Raw genomic sequence first — 22,234 nt, forward strand, 5'->3', positions numbered from 1 at the left:
CCAAATCTTCTCATAATTAAACATACAAATATTTCCTAAAAAAATGTCAATTAAAAAGAAAATTATTTCCTAAAGAAACGCCAAACTTAATGTGTTTCTTCCTCTTATTTGATATTCTTCCTTTCTTTGCAAGCCTCTCTTTTTTGCGTCCAGATCTTCTGTCCCCAAATTACCGTCTCCTCTTTGTCCCACTATCTAATTCAATTACGTCTGCCTTTCAATTGCGCATAACCTTAACGCTGTTTAATTCCTATCAAACCATATATAAAAAATTGTAACGGGGAGGAGGAGAAACCAAATTTTTGTCTAGTTGTTTGTTTTCTACAAATTGTTTTAACTTCTGTTTCTTCTTGGTCTTGATTCGATCTTTTTTCTTACTAGTTTTTGCAAGCAGGGAATTCTTCAAAACTGAAAAAAGAATCAAATCTGAATGCCGAGCCGATCGATCGGGCAAAACCCATTTCAGCTCATATGCAATTTATGCAGTGGAGAAGTTTAACATGAGGGGTGTCTTTCAATTCATTGCGTTTTCTTAGAATTCATGGTATCGGATGGGGCGATAGAATTTGGAGCAAGATGAAGGCAGTGGCGAAGTGAAAGAGGAGGAGCTGCGTCGATCTGATGCAGAGAGGAGTAAAATATACTTTGATTTTGTTAATTTAACTTGGCTTTATGGTTTAATAGGGGTTAACAATGTTAAGGCACTCTTAAGTTTAGAAACAGATGTCACAAAATTAGAGAGGGGCATAGACAATTTGGGGACAGATTATTTAGACTCCTCCTTCCTCCCCCAAAATTATTGGATCCCAAATCTCCACATTTCGCATCCACGCATTTATACGCATTTAAAAGAATCTTAACCATTCCATTAATCAAGATGAGATTAATTATTCCACCTCAGAATAGTTGTATTATATTAAGACTTACAATTTGCACCGAGTGCTGCTATTTCCATTATTATCCTATTTTCCCATCTTTTTTTTCCTTCAAAATTTTAAAGACACATTTACTTTTTTGTAAAATGACTTCTAAGGACTTAGGAAACCCTTATCTATTTGTTCCATTTACTTAACCCCCTGTAGACAAAGAAATTTTGGTGCAATAAATTTCATTGGACAAGAAAATAATTAGGGTTCAGTGGATTAAATCGTGGGCCCCGTAATTCACCCATGTGGCGTGTGACTCATCAAAATCGGATTAGTTGTCAAAAATGACAAATGGCGACATCCGACGGAGTGCATCAAACGGTTTAAGATGAAGACAAAATTAAAGGAAAGAATCTTCTGTGATTGACTTTGATTTAAATCAAATATTAATCAGGTTAATCAATTGAAGATAATCTGGTTAAATTGCCAGATTATGGGAATTGATTTAAATCAAATCAGAATCCCACAAAACAAGGTTTTAAATAGGGAAAGTTATTTAGGTCAAGCATCCTACCAGAGCCTATAAATAGGATGCCTCAAGACGAAAGATGAGGGAGAGAAAAAACCTAGCACTCAGAAGAATCAGAAAACTCTCTGCAATCTTCACCCTACCTTGGAAGAGCCACCAAGCACAACAAATACGTGCCGGTTCCTTCACCATAGAAAAATCTCAAACACCAAACAAGGTTCGTGCTACCCATTTGATCAAGATCAAGTCTCTACGACCCTTGTATCAAACACAAATTTTCTTTAAACACTTTGGAGATCGAATCAGAGGATTCAATACAGAGATTGTAACCCTAAATTTCATTAATACAATATTATTTTGTACACGTGTTCTTGTCTTATTTGTCGCAAGAAATTCGTGTTTACACTCCCATTTAACACTCTTAACTTCTCGACCTCTCTCCCTTTTTCTCTTTGCCGAAGCCAGATTCAAAATCGAATATTATATCTCTACAATTACCAACACCAAAGAAGTAAGAATCCAACTTAAACCCAAGTTTTAAAACGCTCGAGAATAAATTTCGAACAAATTGAAAAAACCCATTCTTGCAAAGACAAATATTGATTAATGTGTTGTATTAAAGAACACACATCTTTCACGTTCTGCTAGAAAATCGAGAATAACAAAAACCCATAACCAAACTAGCTAGCTACAGAGATCAAATTGGATGGTGATGCAATCAAATTTAATGGGTAACCGAGCTCTTACAAAATAGGGTTGGAAAGGGGCTGCATTGGGGGAGGTAGTGGAAGCTTTGGTTTTTTCTTTATAAATTTTTTTGTAAAATATTATTATTTTATTAAAATATTATTTTTTTAATAAAAAATATTAATGTTTATTATTTTAGTTTTTTCCTCTTAGGGCCAGTTTGGCATTGCTGTGCTGTGAAATAATCGCTGTCAGATTTGCTGTGAGAGAAAGCAGTTTGGCGTTTGGTAAGTGTTGTTGGTACTGATTCCCACATAATTAGAAAATGATTGCCGCATAATCATTAAACTCAACCCTCTTCAAAACTGATTTCTGCATAATCAAAAAATAAAAGCACCTTTTTAGCCGCTTTCCTTATAGCTTTCTCTCACATCAATTTTTAATAATAAGTGATTTTCTCATAGTTTACCAAACATGTTGGGCTTCTCAAAATTTTTTAAAAATCACTTATTATCCCAAATAAGCAATGCTAAACGGGCACTTAATCCATAGCAAAAACTATGAACTCGAGGAAACATGCAATTGAAGATGCCAATGAAGTGAAATATAGGACGATTTTTATATGATTGTATCGAGGAAAGGAGGCTGCAACTACTAAATATAGGAATTCGACAGAGCCTGTACTAAAATGAAAGTATACATGTATGAATATCCTCGTACGTTAATGGTGACTAATTGTTTTAGCCTCGCATTGTTTTTCAAACACATTTTTTCCTTTTGTCAACGGATGTAGAAAAGAAAAGACTCTTGACACACGCATGCGCATAATCGTGTCAATGTAATGCATCGAACCCTAGCTAGCATATGAATCTAAAAGAAAACAAAAAAATTTCATTTATGAATTAATTTGAGAAACAAAAAACACAATCCCCATCTTACAAAACCAACCACGTACATTACCCAAGAGAAATTTATTCCTTATCACACTTAGCAACCTCAAATTTTCCAGTTGATTTTCCGTTGGAATTTAAAGGAACCTTCAAGTTGCATTTTATCTTCATCTCCTCAGTAACCTTGAATGTAGTATACTTGACCCAATGCTTGACATTCAATTTGATAACGATGTCAAAAACCGTGGTGGCCTTAAACTTTGAAACCTCATCATCCAGAAGAGACACCGATTGCTCCCCCTTGAACACTGCATTCAAAGGATGCTTATCTTTGTGTTCTACCTCGAACGGGTCGAATTTAGTATTTTTCAAATCCTGGCTTTTGTAAGAAGCGACGGCTTCAAACTTCTCATAGTGGAAGTCAGACCTCTTGTTAGGGTTTTCAACATTTATGGTGGTGGCTAGATTGAACTGGAGGATTTTATTGGTCGTCAAGTTGAATTGGGTCAGCGATGCATCGGTCACCTGGTAGTTGATCGAATGCTGAGGGCTGTATTCGCGAATGACGAGCGTGGCGGTGAGGATGGCGATGAAAAATACGATGATGAGAATGCAGCAACAGCAGCAACATTTTTTCCAGTTCCAAGCCATGGTTGATAGAGATTTAGGAGGAGGGGGCCAATGAGATTTTGTAATGAAGAATGCAAGATTATTTTCTTTCAAGTTTTGCAACACGAGCACCAACCCTTAAAACTTTTGATCTTGATGTGGATTTTCTCTACCACCAAGACAAAAGAGGGATGGCAACTTGAATGTGAGATTGCTAAGGTATATAAATGAAGGGTACATAGGGTGCAAACACCGGATATGGCGCCCTAAGGGATATAGAATGTGCATACTTAGTAAATACACGTATTATACGTGTATTTTTAAATATTATTCCGTGTTAATCTAGTGTACGTAAATTTAAGAACATCATGTTTTGAGGAGTACCGCACAACTTAGTTTTGATTATGATTTGTAATTAATGCAAGAAAAAAAGTCGGATGTGGAAAAATCTCATGCCATGAGATTTTATGACGCATAATGACAATTGGATGGTTAAGCTTTAGCCTAAAACACACAATTCTGGAATCCATGAGAAAGAAATAAGGGAACTTCAAGTTTATTGATAATATGGGATAACATAACATAACCCTACGGGTTTAAAGTTGTTTAAATACCCTAGAAACCCTAGGAATAAACAAGGATTAAAATAGGAAAATAACAAAGTTTCCAAAAACTGATAAAGAATAAAAACTGGATTTTGGGCTGTTAAACAATCTCGGATCATGGGCCCAAAACTAATCTCAGGGCCCAAACTTGCAGCTTTTCAAGTCTGCCCTTGCGCGCACGTCTCTCCAACGCCTCTTTAATTACTTCCACCATCTGTTCTATATCATTTTAGAATTACTAGTTGTAATTTGTTTTCCCAATTTCATTTAATATTTCACATTCATGTAATTATAGCGGCATTTTACATGTTAATTAACCGAAAAATCTTAAGAATTACTTTTGCTGGATTACATGGACACGAGAAAGCTTCAGACAAGAAAAAGGCTTTTAGATGTAGTTAACGGTATCTAAACTGTTTTCTTCAATACACGTCTACGGTCACATAAAACTCTTTGACATTTTCTCAAAATGTGATATTACCTTACAATAAGTGTGCATTAAAGATAATAACACAAAAAAGAGTTTATAGCTCAAGTCGTTAAGAGCATGTGCTCATGCACCCGAAGTCCTAGGTTCAATTCTCTCATCTCCCAATCTTGCTTTTTTGTATATATAAAAAAAAAATTAATAACATAAAGATAGGATTTGTAAATTATATTACTAACCAATAGAATTTAACTCCTTTGCACCTATCAAAATTCACAAAGGTGTGAGTTTATTGGATTTTAAAAAGACAAAGGAGGCTGCATAGAAGCATTTTGGTTGGTTGCTTGATAAAGGAAAGTAATAGCGGAATGCCAAAATCTTATTAAAGTCGGTGCCGCCTTGAGATTGCGAGCTGGGTCTTTAAAATGGATCATTTTTTTCCGGATAGTGGCACTCGGGTTACTTGAATGATCCATCTCCAACTATCTAGATTGCTTTAAGTCCAATGGCCACAAACACGTAACCAAATTCTTTTAAATTTGCATGTGGAAATGTATGGAAATATTCATTTTTTCTTTGGTTGATTCTGCGTGCAGGGTTACATGTACTTTTTATAGCCATAAAAAACTACAAATTCATTCAGGCTAAAATTGTTAGGAAGATTTTAAACTGAATAAACATGTCCAAAACTGAAAAGAATTTCTATGTAAAAACAATACGTGACACGTTGACTTAGTATTACAAATTCACTCAAATTATAATACGTGCATAATCATTGAAATATTATGCCGAGTTTAATAATTGTATGTGTTTTAATTTGAATGAATTAATAATTCTACGTTATTCTGTTATGATAATATCATCACATATAAGAAAGCCGCTATTTTGAAGTAAAGGTTCCCTATATCTGGATTGAGATTATTAATTTGAAAGTAAACCAGAAAATAAAGTCATCAAATGAACATTGAAACAAAATTTGAAAGAGAGAGAAAAATTATGCAAAAATATAATCTAACTCTAAACTACGTACATGAAACAAATTTAAGCCTTATCACACTTGGTGCTATCAAATTTTTCAGCTGATTTTCCGCCAGAACTCAATGGAACCTCGAAATAGCAAGCCATTTGGAGCTCCTTGTTAATCTTGACCGCACCAATCTTGGTCCAATACTTAAAATAGAGCTTCAAAACGATATCGAAAACTGTAGAATTCCTAAAATTCGAAACCTCATCATTCGAAAGAGCCACCAGTCGTTGCCCCTCGAACGATGGAGTCAATACAAAAGAATTCTTGTGCCCTACGCGGAAGGGGGCCAAGCTACTATTACTCAAATCCTGGTTCTTATAACTAGCAACGGCTTCAAAATTTTCGTAGTGGAAGTCATTCCATTTGTTAGGGTTTTCAACAGTCATGTTGAGGGATAGATTGTATTGGATGGTGTTGTTGGCCGCAGTCAGGTTGAATCGGGTCAGCGAGGCATCGGTGACCTTGTAGATGACCGATTTCGAGGGGCTGAATTGCCGGATAACGAATCAACCTGTGCCGCTGAGGGCACCAAGTACTACAACTAGGATGCAGCAACAGCAGCAAATTTTTTTTAGCATGGTTGAGAGAGAAAGACAGAGAAGGGGTGAGGGACAAACAGATTTTCAAATGAACATGATTCATAATATTTCTAATGAACAAGAGTGTGAGATTGTTGAGGTATAGGGAAATATGATAGGGTTACAAGTTACAAGTATATATAAGGCGTAGAGACTCTGCATTGTTAGTAAAGACACGTATAAAATGTGTATTTATCTTGTAAGTATTCCCGTTTTAGTTTATGTAAGTTTAAAAATAGTAAGTTTTGAGCCTGGCATCTTATCTTAGTTTCGACTTTGGAATATGAAACATATGTCAAGTCCTGAATGTTACATATAACAATAACAAGGGGAGTGGCCATGTCAAACTATTTAAACATGGGAGTAAAAAACATAATAAAATCTGCTAGGCAGCATCAGGGTCACCAAAGATATGAAAACTCTGACACTCGGTGGTCTGGAAACCACTCCAAAATGTTCCATTAAATGAAGTGCTCAAAGGAACCTTCAGCTTGCAGTCGCTCTTCCTTGGAATCTTGAAGTAACCCGTCTTCACCTTGCCGAATCTGATTCCTATCCGAAGAGCAATCTTCACATCAATGATATAAACCCCATTTGCAGTCTCCAAGTTAAAGTTGGAAATGTCACGTTCCTTAAATCTCATCAACTGCTGTCCTTCAAGATTTGCATTCACAATGGTGGTGTTCTTGTGGCCTTGGTAAAACGGCGTCGAATTCAACCTCACCAAAGCAAACCTCTTCTTTCTGTAGTTAGCAACGACTAGGATTCGGCGGTAGTATAAGCCGACTTTTTTGTTGGGTTTCTGATGGTGATCTCAAGGGTGAGGTTGTAGTGGAGAGTGTTGTTGTTGATGCTGGTGTTGGTGAGATTGAATTGGGTGAAAGAGGCATTGGTGATGGTGAATTTGGGCTGTTGGGGAAGGAAGATCGACCAGAATATGAAGAAGGCTAGGAAGAATAAGAAGTAGGTGATGTAGCACAAGCAAAAGCAGAAGCAACAGAGGCCACTCCTTCCAAACAGGGTTGAGAAGAAAAAAATTCAGATGGATTTAATGGTGTGAAAGATCAAGTTTGCCTATGGGCATGGGAAGTTTATATGTATAGGCTTCTCTCTATTGGCAGAGAATTATAAAGGATCGGGAACAGTTCAAAGTCAACGCCAGATTAAGAACGTTATTGAAGGAAGTACTTCTTGGAAGCTTCCAACTAGTTGACTTTAGTATCATATCGTGGTTATTACCTAAGCATAAGAAGATGCGAAGATGTCAAGCTCTCAAGCTGAGTATGGTCCGCACTTGCTTGCTACATAAGATATGGAAACAAGAAAGGAGATATATGTAATTAAACAATATATATGGAGGGAGATTAGATCAAGGAATTATTACAAAACGATCCTTGATATAATAATCTGATCAATAGTTGCATTCTTGTCACTACATAAGTATTCTTGATATCTCTAGGACAATATGATCCTTAGGCCCTTCCTTCACTATAGGAATTCTCCTTCTGTATTTGTATACGTGATAATATTGATTTACCTTCATTGTATTGCTGATTCAGTTTCCTTCACTACTACAATATCTAGTTACGGGCACTCATATTATTTGTGCTCTTTAGTATAAAACGACACAATTATTAAAAGCCACAGTGCAACTACAAAAAATTGTTCAGTTTCCTCTATAAGAGTTTCTACTCATGAAGCACAATTTTACCATTTTCGTGTCCTTTGCTCTATACTTTTGAGCACGAAGGTTTCAGATCTGATTTGACTTTTATATACATGCACACCAATTATTCATTCGTGTCCAAAGCATCTTTTAATGAAAAAAAAAATTTGATTGCAAAAAAATACCTAAACCACCTTCTTTTTTTTTCCTTCTCTCTCTCTCTCTCTCTCTCTCTCTCTCTCTCTCTCTCTCTCTCACCACCACCACCATCGATTTTCTCCCTACTGTTTCTCAACCATCAACCACCACCACCTCCTACACCCCTCCACATTTAAATCAGCCTAGTTCCTCTCTCTTTCTCCACCTCATATCCCTCCACCATCCACTTCCTCTCTCTCTCCCTCTCTCTCTCTCTCTCTCTCTCTCTCTCGATCCCGATCTGGGTTTTCAGATCGCAGCCGCAAAACCTGCTCCAGATTCGTGCCCTACCAACAACAATCTCCTTCCAGTGCCTTCTATCCCTGTCTCCTTCCAGTGTGTTTTATAAGAAAAAAGCACAAATGTAATTTACTTGTGCCTAATGTTAAAAAGAACGCACAATATTGTATTTGTGCCTTTATGCCCGTGGTCTTTGCCCAGTTTTTTAGTAGTGCTTGTACATCTCTATTAGGGTTGTCGACTATGTATAAATCTCTCATGTATTACACTAATCAAATCAATCCAAAATACAAAGTTTACATGGTATCAGCCACTCTCCTTTTCTAACAAAATCTTTTCCTTCTCCGGACCTGTTCCTTCCTCTCTCGCCATGCCCACCAATGCTTCTACTTCCTCTCCTCCTCCGTGACATCGACTTCCTCCCTCCCTGGCCCAACCTTGGCTAATTTCATCAAGCTTACTGAATCCAATTTTATATCTTATCTGGACTGCTCAACTTCGCCCCTTTCTCATTGGCCATGGGCTACTCAAATATGTGGATGTCTCCGCCTCTGCCCCTGCTAAGACTCTCATTGTCTCTGACTCTACTGTTCCTGCTCCCAACCCTGACTATCATCTCTAGTTTCAACAGGATCAACTCGTTGCCAGCTATTTGGTGGCTACCTTGATTTGGGCATATGGAGATCGATGGTTTAGACAAGACGAAAAGGAAAAGGGGAATATGAAATTGGGAATGTTACGGGTATTAGTTTATGTAATATGCCATTCGAAATCACAGTGATAAAATGCATGGTATGGGACATGCTAATTTGTTTGCCCTATAATATAGATTAGTAATTTACATATTGTAATTCTCACTAATCACGTGAGACATAGGACCCCTATTGAGCTTGTAGACCCCTTATTAAATCTGCTGCAGGTTTTGGATCTAAGGTTTAGTTTGTGACTTGAAACAAGAAAAACGAGTTGTAGATAGTTTTGGACATTTTGTTGTAGAAAAATAAGTTAAGAGAGAGTTTCTTTCTTGTTATTTTGCTTGTAAAATTAAGACGTAAATTACTTTGGTTTAAATAAAAGTTTCTGTTCAGTTTTCATGTTTCTTGTTACTTAAATTTTAGTTCTAGTTTTGTTAATGTATGCATTTTGGGTTTTTCTTTTGGCTTCCCTTGACAAATTTGTAATAGGATTTCTATTGTTATTTATCAAGCTCAAGTTTAGATTGAGAATAGCTTCTCTAGGTGTTCTTAACTAACAACTATCATATGGAGGTTCATGCAAATTAGCAAAGGTAAATTGTGCATTGCATAACATTGTATTATATTGTTTTCATAAAATGATAACTAGTCATCTGTTTCTTGGATGACTAGTCATCCTTGCTCTCCAGCTTGATAACCAACTTTTTTGTCCTATTCCTTTTTCTCTCTCTGCTACCACATGGGATTCTGACCTAAGGGAATTTTTTGGTCTGTATAGGCCTTGCTATTCCTCTTTGGGAAGTCGTCTCTTTTGGGTGGAATTTGAGAAAAGATTGGTTTTCCATCTTTCCGTTCTTCTTCCTCTAGAGAGAACAATATTTCATCTATGAGTTTTTCCAAATTGATTTCTTTATGAAAAAACTGCATTTGAAATATGAATCTGCATCTAGCTTCATAAAAACATTCTCTCATTTATATCTAGGTCAGATTCACTACTGATTTCTTCAAGAGTATGGTTTCTTGAAGAAATTGGTTATTCTCCTTTGAATCCAAATTTTGGTTTCTGTTTGAGTTGAGCTTGCAAGCTGGTGCCATGGGATGAATGAGCTGAAGAAGGAGCTGCCATTGCCATGAAGAACTGGCTTCAAGCTTTGCTAAGTTGGAGAAGAAGATTGCACAAAGGAGGTATTGCTCATCTTCCTAAATAGATCTAGGTTTTGCTTGAGCTTGCTTGTGTTCCTTTGTAAGAATCTTTTTCTACTTAGTGGATTGCCTGGTCGGTTGATGACCCCCAGTTTTTCCCAATGGTGGGTTTCTGGGTGAACAATTTCTGATTGCATCTCTGTAATTTTTCTGGGTTTCTGTTCTTGGTGGTTGACTAGTCATCGTATGAATTTCTGGGTTTGTGTTCTTGGTGGTTGACTAGTCATCGTATGAATTGTGGTTGACTAGTCATTGTATAAATTCTGGGTTTGTGTCCTTATAGTTGACTAGTCATCATTATCTGTTGTTTGGTGTTTACTTGATTATGATGATTTCACACACTTTCACCATAGTTGTTGCTAGCATAGGGGATGCCTAGATTGACGGGTCCTTCTGAGTGCCTAGGTTCTCACTAGTAATCTTTTAGGGTTGCAGGTACATTGTGGCATGCTCTGTGTGTATTCTTGATTGTGGTTGTTCATGCCTAGCAGTTGACTAGTCATAAGTGTACTTGGTCAAGGTCTAAAGTGTGTGAAGATTGTTGCGTTTTGTTTAAGTGTCGTAAAAGTTAACCCTCGTCACCTAAGTACCAATTTCAAGTTTTTCTTTTACCTCACACTTCCATAAGAGTGTGACACATATATAGTATGACTAGGCAACCAAACAGAGTAACACACAAAGATGTTCACTGAGAAACCCACTACTTGAAAAAACTGGGGGTCATCATTCGACAAGGCAATCCACTAATAGAGAAAGAAAGTTACAAAGAAAAACAAGTACAAGCTATAACTTCCTAAGCAGTCTTATTCTCCAAGTCAAAATGTTTGCAGCTAGTCTTTCATGAAAGTGGCAGCATCCTTCTTGAGCTCCTTTACCTCATGGCACTAACAGCACAACACACGTCCAGAATGATATGATGGAATGTAGATTCTGAAAAAGAAAAAAAAAAAAAAATCAATTTCTTCAAGAAATCAATACAAGAATCTAATATGTAGATCTAAAATGGTGAAATGGTTCAAAGTGTCTAACATGCATATCCCGTTTTATGGAAAATACATGTGTAATGCGTGTTTATTTTTATTTTTATACATATCCCATTTTAAAGAGCAAATTAGATGAAATGTGATGACATTTGAATGTAATAGTGAAATTAGATGTTTTTATTAATTCAAGCGAAAATTATTGCCGAAAAATTACAGGGGAAATCGAGTTCATAGTGGATTTCGACATTTAGCTATAACCCGCCACTTAATTACTCTCCCATGTAAAGAGGGATAGTGTTGCCGATAGTAGACCTCGATAAGCAGTTGTATGGCATAATCAACATATTCTAATGTATAAAGTAAAATAGAAAGAGGTTATGTCTGTGGGAACACAGATTTTTGCATCCACAACGTCATCATCAATTTTAATTTTCAACAAATAGAAAATGGTATTAATTAATTGAAGCTTGTAATAATAAACCTTTACTCTTCTTTTAGCTACATAATTTCCATTACTAAACTCAAACTGAGAGGATTATTTCACAGTAAAAATATTCAAGATATATCATTGAAGGGCATGCGTCCCTTATACTCCTCAGCCTGTTTCAAAACTAAAAGGACCAATCCCAATCCCCACGGAGATTGTAAAGATTTTGACACTCCCACACTCCTTGGAAACAAACTTAGGACCTACAGAAGTTCCATTGTTATAAATAGTACTCAAAGGAAGTTTGAGTTGACAATCCACCTTTGGGGGCTTGAAGTAGGCAGTCTTGATCTTACCATACCTAGCCTTTATCCGTTGAGCCAGCTTCACATCAATATTGTAAACCCTAGCACTTGTTTCCGAGTTAAACCGAGAAAGCTCCTTTCCCCCAAGCACCACCACTTGCTGCCCTTGAAGCACAAAACGCACCATGGTTGTGTTCTTGTGGCCCTGGTAAAATGGAGTGGAAGTGGTGTTGACCAATGCAAACCTCTTTTTCCCATAGTTGCCAATGGCTTGGATCCGATTGTAATATACACCGGCCTTTTTGTTAGGGTTTCTTATGGATACGTTGAGGGCGAGGTTGTAGTATAGAGTGTTGTTGGTGGTGTTGGTGAGATTGAATTCGGTCAACGAGGCATCGGTGACGGTGAATTTGAGCTCCTGAGGTTGAAAGATCAACCAGAAGATGATGATGGCGACAATGAAAAGAATGAAGGCGAGGATGGAGTAGTAGAAGATCCAGAAGAAGCAAGAGAAGTTGCACCAGCGGCTTTGCCTTCCATTACGCATGGCTGCTGCTAGCTGAGAATAAAGAGACGATTAATATGCTGAGAAGAATGATTGGGTCGTGTTATATACTTGTGAATGATTTAAATCATAAAAGATCGAAGTTACTTGTGAACTTCCAATGGTCGGCCGCATTGACAATGAAGGTACATGCTTCCTCTTAACTTCCAATGTCATTGACTTGGGTATCGTTGACAATGAGGGGCAAGCTCCAGATAAGATTTGAAGAAAATCTTTTACAATTGGTGACGTTTATGAAATAGTCAATTTAAATGGCTGTTGGTGGATTTTAAAAAAATGACATTGCACATCAATTTAAATGCTAGTACGTCTAGGTCTTGGTCTAGTAGTATTTTCAATGTTGTCAGAGAGAGAAAAAAAGAAGAGCCAACTAGCTAGAAGAGAGAAGAGAAAAAAAAAAATCACCAGATGACAAGAGAGAAGAAAACTAGCGGAGAGAAAGAATAAAAAAACAGAGAGAAGAGAGAGGGAAAGGAGAGAGAAGAGAAGAATGAAAAAAGAAAGGAAGAGGAGAGAGAAGAGGAAGAACAGATGTGAACTGTTCAAATCAATCGCACGGTCAAAAATTCAATTCCATAACGAATCCGCATTGTGGGACTTTGCAATGGAGAAGCACCCATATATATCTATATATATATACATATTTCTAAAAGGAATATGTTGCCCACTTCAAACTTTTCCTTTTTAGTCATATTACTACACCACATCAACGCATTTTAGGAGTAACTGCGTGAGATCTGCCAATGGGAACTTCCAAAACATTTTCTTAGGCATAGAAAAACTAGGAAACTTACTGAAAGTTTTGGAAACGCAACCACTGTGTCTATCTGCGAGACGACTCATTTTTAGGATAGGGCATTGAGCAAGAGTTTAGGCCCCAATCAAACATTTCTTCAGATGCTTCAACTTGGATGTTATATTTGATGACGTGCTTAAATGTTTAGAAACATTATGAAATTGAGTTTAGGCCAGTTGGTTAGGGGCTCGGGTGGAACCACATTGTGGGCTCTAGTGGACTGTAGCTCAAGGAGAAAAATAAATCAAACCTATATAGCCCAGTTTGTGAACCTGTAAATAAAAATACACAATTTCATTTCTTGCCAACACTAATACACATAGTTAGGAGTAATTTTTGGTTTAGAGGTCTTCTACATTTGTAGTTGATGTCAAAGATTGTTCCACGTTTGTATCTGGTGTCAAATATTGTCCCAACACCAATTAATTAAGGGTAAAGTCTTTAGCCCCAACTCTCCCATTTTAAGCTTTTTCATTGATTTGTCTCGAATCTCCAAACAAGAAGCATTTTTCTAAATGAAATTCACCATTTTGTGAATAATACGGTTCTAATTCTATTTTTTTCTGTATTTCGAATTAGCTTGGTTTATATGATTTAGTGTATAATTTTATTTCTAGAAAAATTATAAAAGTCCCAAAAAAAAAAAAAAAAAAAAAAAAAAGATCCTTATATTTTAAGCTAATAACTTTAGCTAGCCACTTCTTGTTCCACCCTTGGTTAGGGGAATGCCTATTTTCTTGCCCCCAAGTTCGAATCCCCCTCCCCATAGATTAGATTAATTTAGACTATCGCTTGTATAATTAAAAACTTTATAGAGAAAAGTAATGTTCCTACACTCATTATCAGAAGAGAACAACGATTCTTTAGTACATAAGTCTGATGGAGGAAGAGACCACCATAAGTCCCTACGCCATACAAACTGAGTAGCAACCAACACAAGATGAGCCTCCTTGAGAATAACTTTTTTCATTTAATAAATGAGAATCTAATCTCTATATGTGCTTAACCAGAGCCATGAAAACTTGATGAGGAAGAAACACATGCAGATTGTACACATTTCTGCTGTTGTGGTTGGTAATAAGACTAAGCACCTATTCTAAAGATCACAAAACCTCTTGTAGACCGTGTTCTAAAAATCCCCTGCCCAATAATCTGCATCAAAATAGGCATTGAGTTCTGTTATTTTCCATCATGTACACAATTGTTTTCTACTAGAATATACAAGCACTAGGACGAAAAGTTAGTTATTACTTAACGACGGTTTAAATGTACTTAACAACGGTTTAAATGAAATCCAACAAGCTAATATAAACCGATCAAGATAGAGATATATTGCAAAATCATATTCATATAACCTATATATAAACTGAAAAAACTATATAAAATGTTCTTGTTTGCTTTAGAACATTGATTTGGCCTACCTTCCACGAGGTCTTGAGATGACTCAAATGTACAAATCACACCTTTATCCCCGAACTAGTGCTTCCAACCTGCGCAGAGATGAGATTATACTTAAACTTAAATAAAGGTTTGAATTCCACACAAAAAGCATATATTTGATTAATTACTTCAAAGGTCTAATTTCAAGCTAACCCTAAAGGAAATTTCTAGCCAGTGCAGGGTTTCAATCAAGGTTTCTAGCTAGACTTAGGATATCTCTTTGTAATTGCCATAATATTTATAAGTGAGCACAAAAAGAACTGTAAGCTAAACCGAACCTTTTTGCAATCTGTACTCTCAAATTTTTCAGAAGCTTTTTCCTTGGAATTCAACAAGGGAACCTTCAATTTGCATTCTTCCTTGTACTCGTTGTAAATTTCAACCTTACCAGCTCTGCTCATAACCTTAATCTTGAGCTTCAAAACGATTTCGAAAACCGAACCACTCTTAAGGTTGGACGCTGCATCGCCCTTAAGAGACACCGATTTCTGCCCTTTGAACACTAGAGGTGTCAATGCAGATGTGTTCTTCTTCGCTACTTCGAATGAGCTCAAAGAAACTTCATTTAAATCCTCGTCACCGTAAGAGGGAACAGCTATAAATTTTTCATATCTGTAGTCAGAATATTTGTTAGGATTTTCAACACTAATGTTGGCGGCTAGATTGTATTCTAGGTTGTTGCCAGACCCCATGCTAAACTGGCTCAATGAGGCATCCGTCACCTTATAGCGCGCTTCTAACGACGGCCCTAATTTTTCTTTAAGCACGAAAAGAACAATCAGGCCCACGATGAAAAATAATAAGAGAAGGAGGCAGCAGCAACAGCAACATTTTTTCGAACTCATGGTTGAATAGAGATCTAGAGATGTTTTGATGAATATAATGCTAAACAAGTCCAAGACAATTCTTTTATTTTGTTTTTTTCTTTTTCTTTTCGCGCGTTGCGCTAGAACACCAGCCCTCAAACCAAACCTGGATTTAGATTAAGAATTTTTAACCACCAAGAAAAAGAAGGCCGGTTAACCAGAGATTGTGCATATCAGAGGTATATATGAATGTGCATAGTTAGTAAGTACACGTAATATATGTGTATTTTTGAAACATGCATCCCGTTTTAGTTGATGCAATTTTTAAGAGTAGCTAGTTTTGAGGCCGACCATACAATTTAGGTGTGAAGGTACCTTATCCTGAAAAGCCCCAAAATAGAACACGTAAAAATCTCAAGCTTTTAGAATGTAACTTGTTCTTTTAGTTTTATGCAATGGGAAACTTTCTTTTTTCAGTCAACGCTTGACCAGTCAACTCACATTTGAGTATACTAGGTCCAGTCTGACTTGATGAACATGATCAACCAAGCCAATCTTGCAAACCCTTGCAAACACAAATATAAAGATTGCAAATCAATGTAGATTACTTGCATTTTGATTAAAATAAGATTGCAAATCATTGTAAACTTATTTCTATTTAGTTAAAACCTTTGCTCTAATCCTGTATGATATCAGAGTAGACTTGAATGTGCGTTAAGCTCAAGAGACGAGACGACATATGTCAAGGGGCATGGTTCTCACCATTTCGACGTTAGAAAATGTAAGTTCTTGCATTTGTGCTAGACTGGTTTTGGGTAGGAGGCTCTAATTGCAAAGAATTTTAGCTTATGCTAATAACGTCAATTATTCTAGAAGACTTGTAAGTTGAATACAAAACTACAGCACACATACCATTAAGCCTAATACATAACTTACAAGAACAACAACCCACATCTCAAATTTAATATTATTCTACTAGATTTTACAGATTTCAACTTTTTTTCAACGATCCATATTCTCATGGTCATTTACGTTGGTGTTGATCACTCAATCATTTGCTCCACCTTGTAGCCATTTCAGCATTGGGGTTAGCTTGCACAGCTTCAATCCTCTTGGTGGGAGATGCCAATTCTGTTCCTCAATGATCTGCATGGAAGAACTTGTTAAGTAGAGAAATATAACATATTGATTTGGAAAAAGGCAGAAGATGTCCAAAGGCAACTTGAAATACAAATCTCGAATGAATTTACCATCTCTCTGTCTTGCATATCATAAAGGGCAACTATGACACCTCCTCAACACTCGCAGCTTCTCCTTAGCTTTCTGGGCCCTGCTCTGAACTCTCGTTTGCATTTCGTCAAAGTACTGCAAAACCATCTCAATTAGATAAAAGATTTAAGGATGCATAATCGTGCGGTTTGTGAATCTGCAGTTTGCAAAGTAAAGATGCATAATGTGATCAATAGCATCTTTTACAGAACATAGGCCTATTATTAAATGTGCAGTCACGCACAAACATATACGAAATAGTATTATTATTTTGCGAGATTGTGAATCAAAATCGCTATCGAACATAACATTCTACTCCACATACAGACCTCACAAGTTATTAGAAAGCATTTGTTCCATTGCTAAGTGCTACAATGAGAAATTAACTGCAAGAATTACCTGTTGCTTTCGTTTCCTCTCGAGCTCTGCCTGTTCATGTTAACCCGATCAGCAAGAGCAAATAATTACAAGAAACAAAAGAAGGCAGAAAGCTTTTGACGCATCAAAATGTTTCCCATGTCATTACCAGCGCCTGTTTAAGGTGTGCATTGTCCTCTCTTAACTGGTTCAGTTCCGCTTCCAATTCAACTGTGTATGCCTGTAAAAGCAGCACATATCACTAAAAAGGAAATTTTTGCCATGATTCTTCTTGAAAGAATAATAAAACAGTTTCTTCCAATTCAAGCGTGTCCACCAAAATCCTACATGATTCAAAATTTCGATTGCGGGTTCAACTGCTTACCTAGCAGTTCACAAACTGCTTCGTACTGAATTTGGTAGAAAATCATATTCATCAACTACCTATCTGGTCTACTTTGTTAAGAGCTTGTAGAAGCTAGCAGCTTTGCCTATATGCGTACGACAGCATTGAAAAAATTGAATAATAAATTAAAGCTGCTGCTCAATCCATCTATAACAACCGGGGATAATGCAATTATGTTGATTCAAACTAAAACAAAAGAAGGACCATTTTGCTACCCCATCACTAAATTCTTGATGATCAATTGTGAATAAAACAATGTCTATCTTACCGAAAGCATCAGAAAAAGATACTTAAATTACTGATCATATACGAGCAGTTGAATTAGGACTTAGAAAAAGAAATGAGATACCTGTTTCCTGGCTCTAGACCTTGCTGCAGATTCTCTGTTCTTAATCATCCTTCTCTGCCTCCTCTCCACCACCTTTTCCACCGGTCCATCTAAGATCCTCTTCCTTCCTCTTAATCCACCCATGTCCAAACCAAATTGACCCCCGGAGTTCTCAACCTGACTAGTACACATCCCATCGGAGGATACCGGGCTCACAGGAGCTGCCATCCCAATTGGCTGCCCTGCTGCATACCCACCACCCCCATTCACCACTCTCCCTCCAAAACAAACCGCCTGTGGAGGCGGCACTGCCGGGTACGCACCATTTCTCTTGCCATTTGCAGCATACCCCGATGACTCAGCGACAACTGTGGCCCCATTTTGGGGCATACCCTGGTAATTAGGCATACCAGCAGCAGCACTAGTACTAGGGCCTGCAGCACCAGCAGCCCCCATTCCCATCACAGGCCTGTTAGCAAAACTTGGCCCCACTGCCTGGTTGCTGTTCTGATACATCCCATACTGCTGCTGCTGCTGTTGGGGCTGAGGCGGCAGCACGGCCCCAGCCGCCAACATAGAATCCGGTTCCCGAACTACCCCTGCTTTAACCAAGAAATCCTCCAATGTCATCTCCCCAAAAGTAGGCTGGCGAGGGGCAAACTCGGAATTCTGAACACCATCATTGCTGCTGTGACTGTTCTGCTGCTTTGCTTGCTTCCCTTTGTGTATCTCAGACCAAACTTCATCCACTGTTTTCCGACACAGCGGCCCAGGCAGAGTCAACGAGCCTTGGCGTGGCAAGCTGGGTTGCTTGGCTATGGCGGCGGCCTTCTCCTCAGAGGCCTCTGCCAAAGGCATGTGCGCATCAATGTTGTTGATGTTGCTGTTGTGGTGGTTGTGGTGGTTATGGTTGTTGTTAATGTTGGTGTGGTTTGAATTGATGGCTTGGTTTTCTTCCGCGGTCCAAATGCTGGTGAGAAACTCATCCATGTTCATGGAGCCAAAATTCTTGCCATTCTCGCAGAGGGTGTGCTGAAACTCATCAAGGGTGAGGGAGTAGATGGAGGACTGTCTTCCCAATGAGGTGAACAAGTGGTTCGTGGCTTGCTGGTCGGATTGCAACGGCGATTCGACCTCATCATGGGAGATGATTTCAGACTCCGAAACGCCCATGTTTTCGTGTGGTCTGCACTTGATTGAATATTGGGTTCCTGAATTCAAACAGACCTGATCAAACTGAATCACAAAAACCCAATCAGTACGAATTTTCCAAATTTATATCAACAAAACAGAGCAGCCCTCAGTATGAATTTTCCAAATGTTGCTGTACAGAAACTACAAGACAACAAATCTCTCTACGGTGGTCCCTACCATCAAATTTTTAAGGACAAAACTGCTGCGCTTGGACTTGGAGGGACCAATTGGAATTAACAAGTGCTTTGCTTAATCTTAAGCATGATATTGATAAACAATTGGAGAAACTCACGTGCCTTTCATGAGATGGTGGTCCATATTATCTGCAATTAATTATGCATTTCCAAAAATAGGAAAATGGAATAGAATGTAGGACATGGGTGGATAGCAAAAGCTAAGAGAATCTTTCCTATTTTAGTATTGCAATCAGTGGTATTTCAACAATTATTAGACACCACCAAGAAAAAAGTGACCAAAATATATATGAAGCCTGAGTTGCACCAATTATTTGCATAAAGAATGAAATTATTCATCATCAAGAAGTCTCAGATCCCAGAACCAGCACATAGAAATCATCAAATACATGCAAACACAGATCACAGAAACAAGTTTAAACAGATGGGTTGTTCTCAAAGCATACAGAGATTTGAGAAAGAGAACCTGGTAGCTATGAACATGAAAGAAAAAAGTACCTGACTCTGACTGAATGTATATATTTGATTTGGGAAGCTGGAGAGAGATAAGGCTAAGAAAGAACTAATGCCAGAAACCAATATAATTTTAGCCTTGGACAGATCTGAAGGGCCAACAAAACAAGCTCACACCTCACATAACCAAGTACTGGTAATGAACTTCTGCTTCAAGCTTTGGTATATAAATAGTACCAAGTTCAAAGGATAGGCTTTTTTTTTCCTTTTTTTTTTTTTTTTTCTTTTTTTTTAATTTAATTTTTTTGGTTATTAGGTACACAGAGAGAGAGAGAGAGAGAGAGAGAGCTAGCTTATACAGGGGAAGAGTTTGGGTGTGTGCAACTTTTGCTTACAAGTCAATCCCATCAGTCTCTACAGTTGTTCATATAAAAATTTGAAGCCTCAAAGTGCCAAAATTGGACAATGCTTCGAGCCCTTGACACCTGTTAGCCATGTGGCTGCAGGAGGAGAGGTCTTTGTTGGAGAAGCAACACGTGTTCTTCTCCAGCCAGAAATTAATAGAAAATGTACATGATATAATAATATTTAAATAATAGGCTTTGACAATCCGACTTTTTATTATCATTTGGTTATGATACTGAGGTATTAATCACTCTATGAACCTATTTATTTGTTAAATTAGAGAGCATTCACTCTAAAATGAATGACAATTGGTGCATGTGTATATTGTAGTGTAAAGCTTAACATGCTGATTAAGTCGGATTTATATAATTCTAACATGTTTTGAATTTATAATTTAAAGTTATCATTTCTTTGATTATGTACCTGATTTTGAGAAAAAATGTACAATTATTTGTAAAACACACGTATCAAATAAATTCGGATATTGTACTTAATCCATCCATGAAAACTCGAACCTTCAAACCTAATATGTGAAACTTTGTAAATAGTCAAGTACATACTCTTTACCTTTGGTCAATTCATTGGTGCAGCCTTATAAACTGCGAGGAGATCACATGCAAGAAGTAATTTCTACGAGAGAACTAGGGCATCTGGGCATCTGTTCTTTGTTTTGTTCCGTTTGACGAATTTGCCCTTGGGATTTTGTTCAAATTTAGGTGGATTTGTAGCAAACCCGTGTTGGTGGTTCTTCTTCTGGTTCAGTAGCCGCTGATTTGGGGTTTGGTATATCTGCTGGTATTGATCTTGTTCTTGTTTGTACAAGAACGCAGCAGTGGAAGTGGTCCAATATTCATATTTCCCTTCCCAGATGCCTCCAGTACAATTGATTTTTCATTATTGTGGTATTTTTGGCAAGATATAAGTAGCTCTTGTGCTTGTTCAACAGTTAGTGTGTGCCCTTGCGAAAAAAGAGAAAAATGTTGGGAACAATTCATTGTCATACTCTAGTACCCACTTACCCCATGTTGTCTTCATTATGCACAAAGTTCTTGGTTAATTATCGGTAAATCACACGTATAAGGTACTATCTAAGTGTTTTTTCAATTTTAATATGAGAAAGGAGGATCCGAATTTATATCCTTTCAAATAAAATGAAGTGGAGAGAAGTCCGAGTGTTTTCGGACTGGTAAGCATTATATCAAAATTCGAACTTAGGACGTTGATCGGGATATATTGTTATCCTTTTGGTATTGCTTATATAATTGCTTAATGCTAATTAATTAGCTCTAAAAAATGACCAAAATCTCATGAGAGAAATCAAAATAGAGTTCCTACATAGACTTAGGCCTAGTTTGGGATTGCTGTCACTTTTAAAAAAAGTTACTTTTGTTGTGCTTTGAAAATAATTAGCTGTAAAGTAAAGCAGCTCTATGTTTGGTAAACAATATTTTTAAAGTGCAGTTAGTACAAAAAGCAACGTCAAAACTGTTTGGTAAATTTTAATATAAAATTGTTGTAACTGTGAATAATGACTAAAATAGACATGATGTTGAAAGTGTTATGTACTAATCATGTGGTAGTAGTGGTAGTGATGGAGTGGAGGTAGTGGTTGTGGTGGTGGTGGTGGTGGTGGTGGGGATGGCGGTTGTAGAGGTGGTGGTTGGGATGGCGGTTGTGGAGGTGGTGGTGGATATTGAGGTTTTGGAGGAGGTGATGGTGGTGGTGGTGGTGGTGGTTGTGGTGGTAGTGGCGGAGGATGAGGAGAAGGAGGATGTGGAGGTGGTGGTGGATATGGAGGTTTTGGAGGAGGTGATGGTGATGGTGGTAGTGGTGGAGGATGTGGTGGTGGTGGTGGTGGTGATGGCGGCGGTGGTTGTGGAATTAGTGAATGTGGTGGTGCAAGTGGTGGAGTTGGATGTGAAAGTGGAGGTGAAGTCATTTTTTAAAATGAATGATGGTATTTTGGGAATTAAAAAAATTCATTAAAGATTTATCTTAGCTTCTTTTGAAAACAACTTTGAAAAGCAACCCAGAGCCTACTTTTAAAAGCTGCTGTTAAAAGGCCACTGCTTTTAAAATAATCGGG

The 22,234-nt window shown here is 37.5% G+C and overlaps 4 protein-coding genes and 2 pseudogenes across 5 annotated transcripts; all 6 read right to left on the reverse strand.

The window, feature by feature from the left end:
- Window positions 1-2,947: 2,947 nt before the first annotated feature.
- Window positions 2,948-3,799, reverse strand: LOC117634774 (NDR1/HIN1-like protein 3). The gene has a single exon (XM_034368988.1). It carries the CDS (start codon window positions 3,621-3,623, stop codon window positions 3,054-3,056), a length of 570 nt encoding a protein of 189 aa, XP_034224879.1. The 5' UTR covers window positions 3,624-3,799; the 3' UTR covers window positions 2,948-3,053.
- Window positions 3,800-5,654: 1,855 nt separating this feature from the next.
- LOC117635397 lies at window positions 5,655-6,320 on the reverse strand (annotated as a pseudogene).
- A 283-nt stretch (window positions 6,321-6,603) lies between these two features.
- On the reverse strand, window positions 6,604-7,761 carry LOC117635398 (annotated as a pseudogene).
- Window positions 7,762-11,769: 4,008 nt separating this feature from the next.
- On the reverse strand, window positions 11,770-12,483 carry LOC117635754 (NDR1/HIN1-like protein 3). The gene has a single exon (XM_034370109.1). It carries the CDS (start codon window positions 12,480-12,482, stop codon window positions 11,799-11,801), a length of 684 nt encoding a protein of 227 aa, XP_034226000.1. The 5' UTR covers window position 12,483; the 3' UTR covers window positions 11,770-11,798.
- A 1,605-nt stretch (window positions 12,484-14,088) lies between these two features.
- On the reverse strand, window positions 14,089-15,755 carry LOC117634963 (NDR1/HIN1-like protein 2). The gene is made up of 3 exons (XM_034369255.1): window positions 15,015-15,755; window positions 14,718-14,786; window positions 14,089-14,448 (listed from the first exon to the last, which is right to left on the reverse strand). The coding sequence occupies exons 1-2, from the start codon at window positions 15,579-15,581 to the stop codon at window positions 14,754-14,756; spliced, it is 600 nt and encodes a 199-aa protein (XP_034225146.1). The 5' UTR covers window positions 15,582-15,755; the 3' UTR covers window positions 14,089-14,448; window positions 14,718-14,753.
- A 613-nt stretch (window positions 15,756-16,368) lies between these two features.
- On the reverse strand, window positions 16,369-20,024 carry LOC117635961 (protein ABSCISIC ACID-INSENSITIVE 5). 2 transcript variants are annotated; one of them, XM_034370364.1, is made up of 6 exons: window positions 19,789-20,024; window positions 17,924-19,113; window positions 17,338-17,409; window positions 17,211-17,240; window positions 16,793-16,907; window positions 16,369-16,688 (listed from the first exon to the last, which is right to left on the reverse strand). In XM_034370364.1, exons 2-5 carry the CDS (start codon window positions 19,073-19,075, stop codon window positions 16,812-16,814), a joined length of 1,350 nt encoding a protein of 449 aa, XP_034226255.1. In that variant the 5' UTR covers window positions 19,076-19,113; window positions 19,789-20,024; the 3' UTR covers window positions 16,369-16,688; window positions 16,793-16,811. The 2 variants fall into 2 exon arrangements, with proteins under 2 accessions (XP_034226255.1, XP_034226254.1); XM_034370363.1 differs by having other exon boundaries at window positions 17,924-19,138.
- Window positions 20,025-22,234: the final 2,210 nt, after the last annotated feature.

Source organism: Prunus dulcis, chromosome 7, assembly GCF_902201215.1.
Source record: "Prunus dulcis chromosome 7, ALMONDv2, whole genome shotgun sequence".
NCBI lineage: Eukaryota > Viridiplantae > Streptophyta > Magnoliopsida > Rosales > Rosaceae > Prunus > Prunus dulcis.

Coding starts and splice junctions, on each gene's coding strand:
- LOC117635961 (XM_034370364.1), bottom strand. CDS start 19,075: ATGGGCGTTTCGGAGTCTGAAATCATCTCCCATGATGAGGTCGAATCG. Junction 17,410..17,923: donor GGTCTAGAGCCAGGAAACAG/GTATCTCATTTC, acceptor CTGCTTTTACAG/GCATACACAGTTGAATTGGA. Junction 16,908..17,210: donor AGAGGAAACGAAAGCAACAG/GTAATTCTTGCA, acceptor ATGGTTTTGCAG/TACTTTGACGAAATGCAAAC.
- LOC117634774 (XM_034368988.1), bottom strand. CDS start 3,623: ATGGCTTGGAACTGGAAAAAATGTTGCTGCTGTTGCTGCATTCTCATC.
- LOC117635754 (XM_034370109.1), bottom strand. CDS start 12,482: ATGCGTAATGGAAGGCAAAGCCGCTGGTGCAACTTCTCTTGCTTCTTC.
- LOC117634963 (XM_034369255.1), bottom strand. CDS start 15,581: ATGAGTTCGAAAAAATGTTGCTGTTGCTGCTGCCTCCTTCTCTTATTA. Junction 14,787..15,014: donor AGAGTACAGATTGCAAAAAG/GTTCGGTTTAGC, acceptor ATCTCTGCGCAG/GTTGGAAGCACTAGTTCGGG.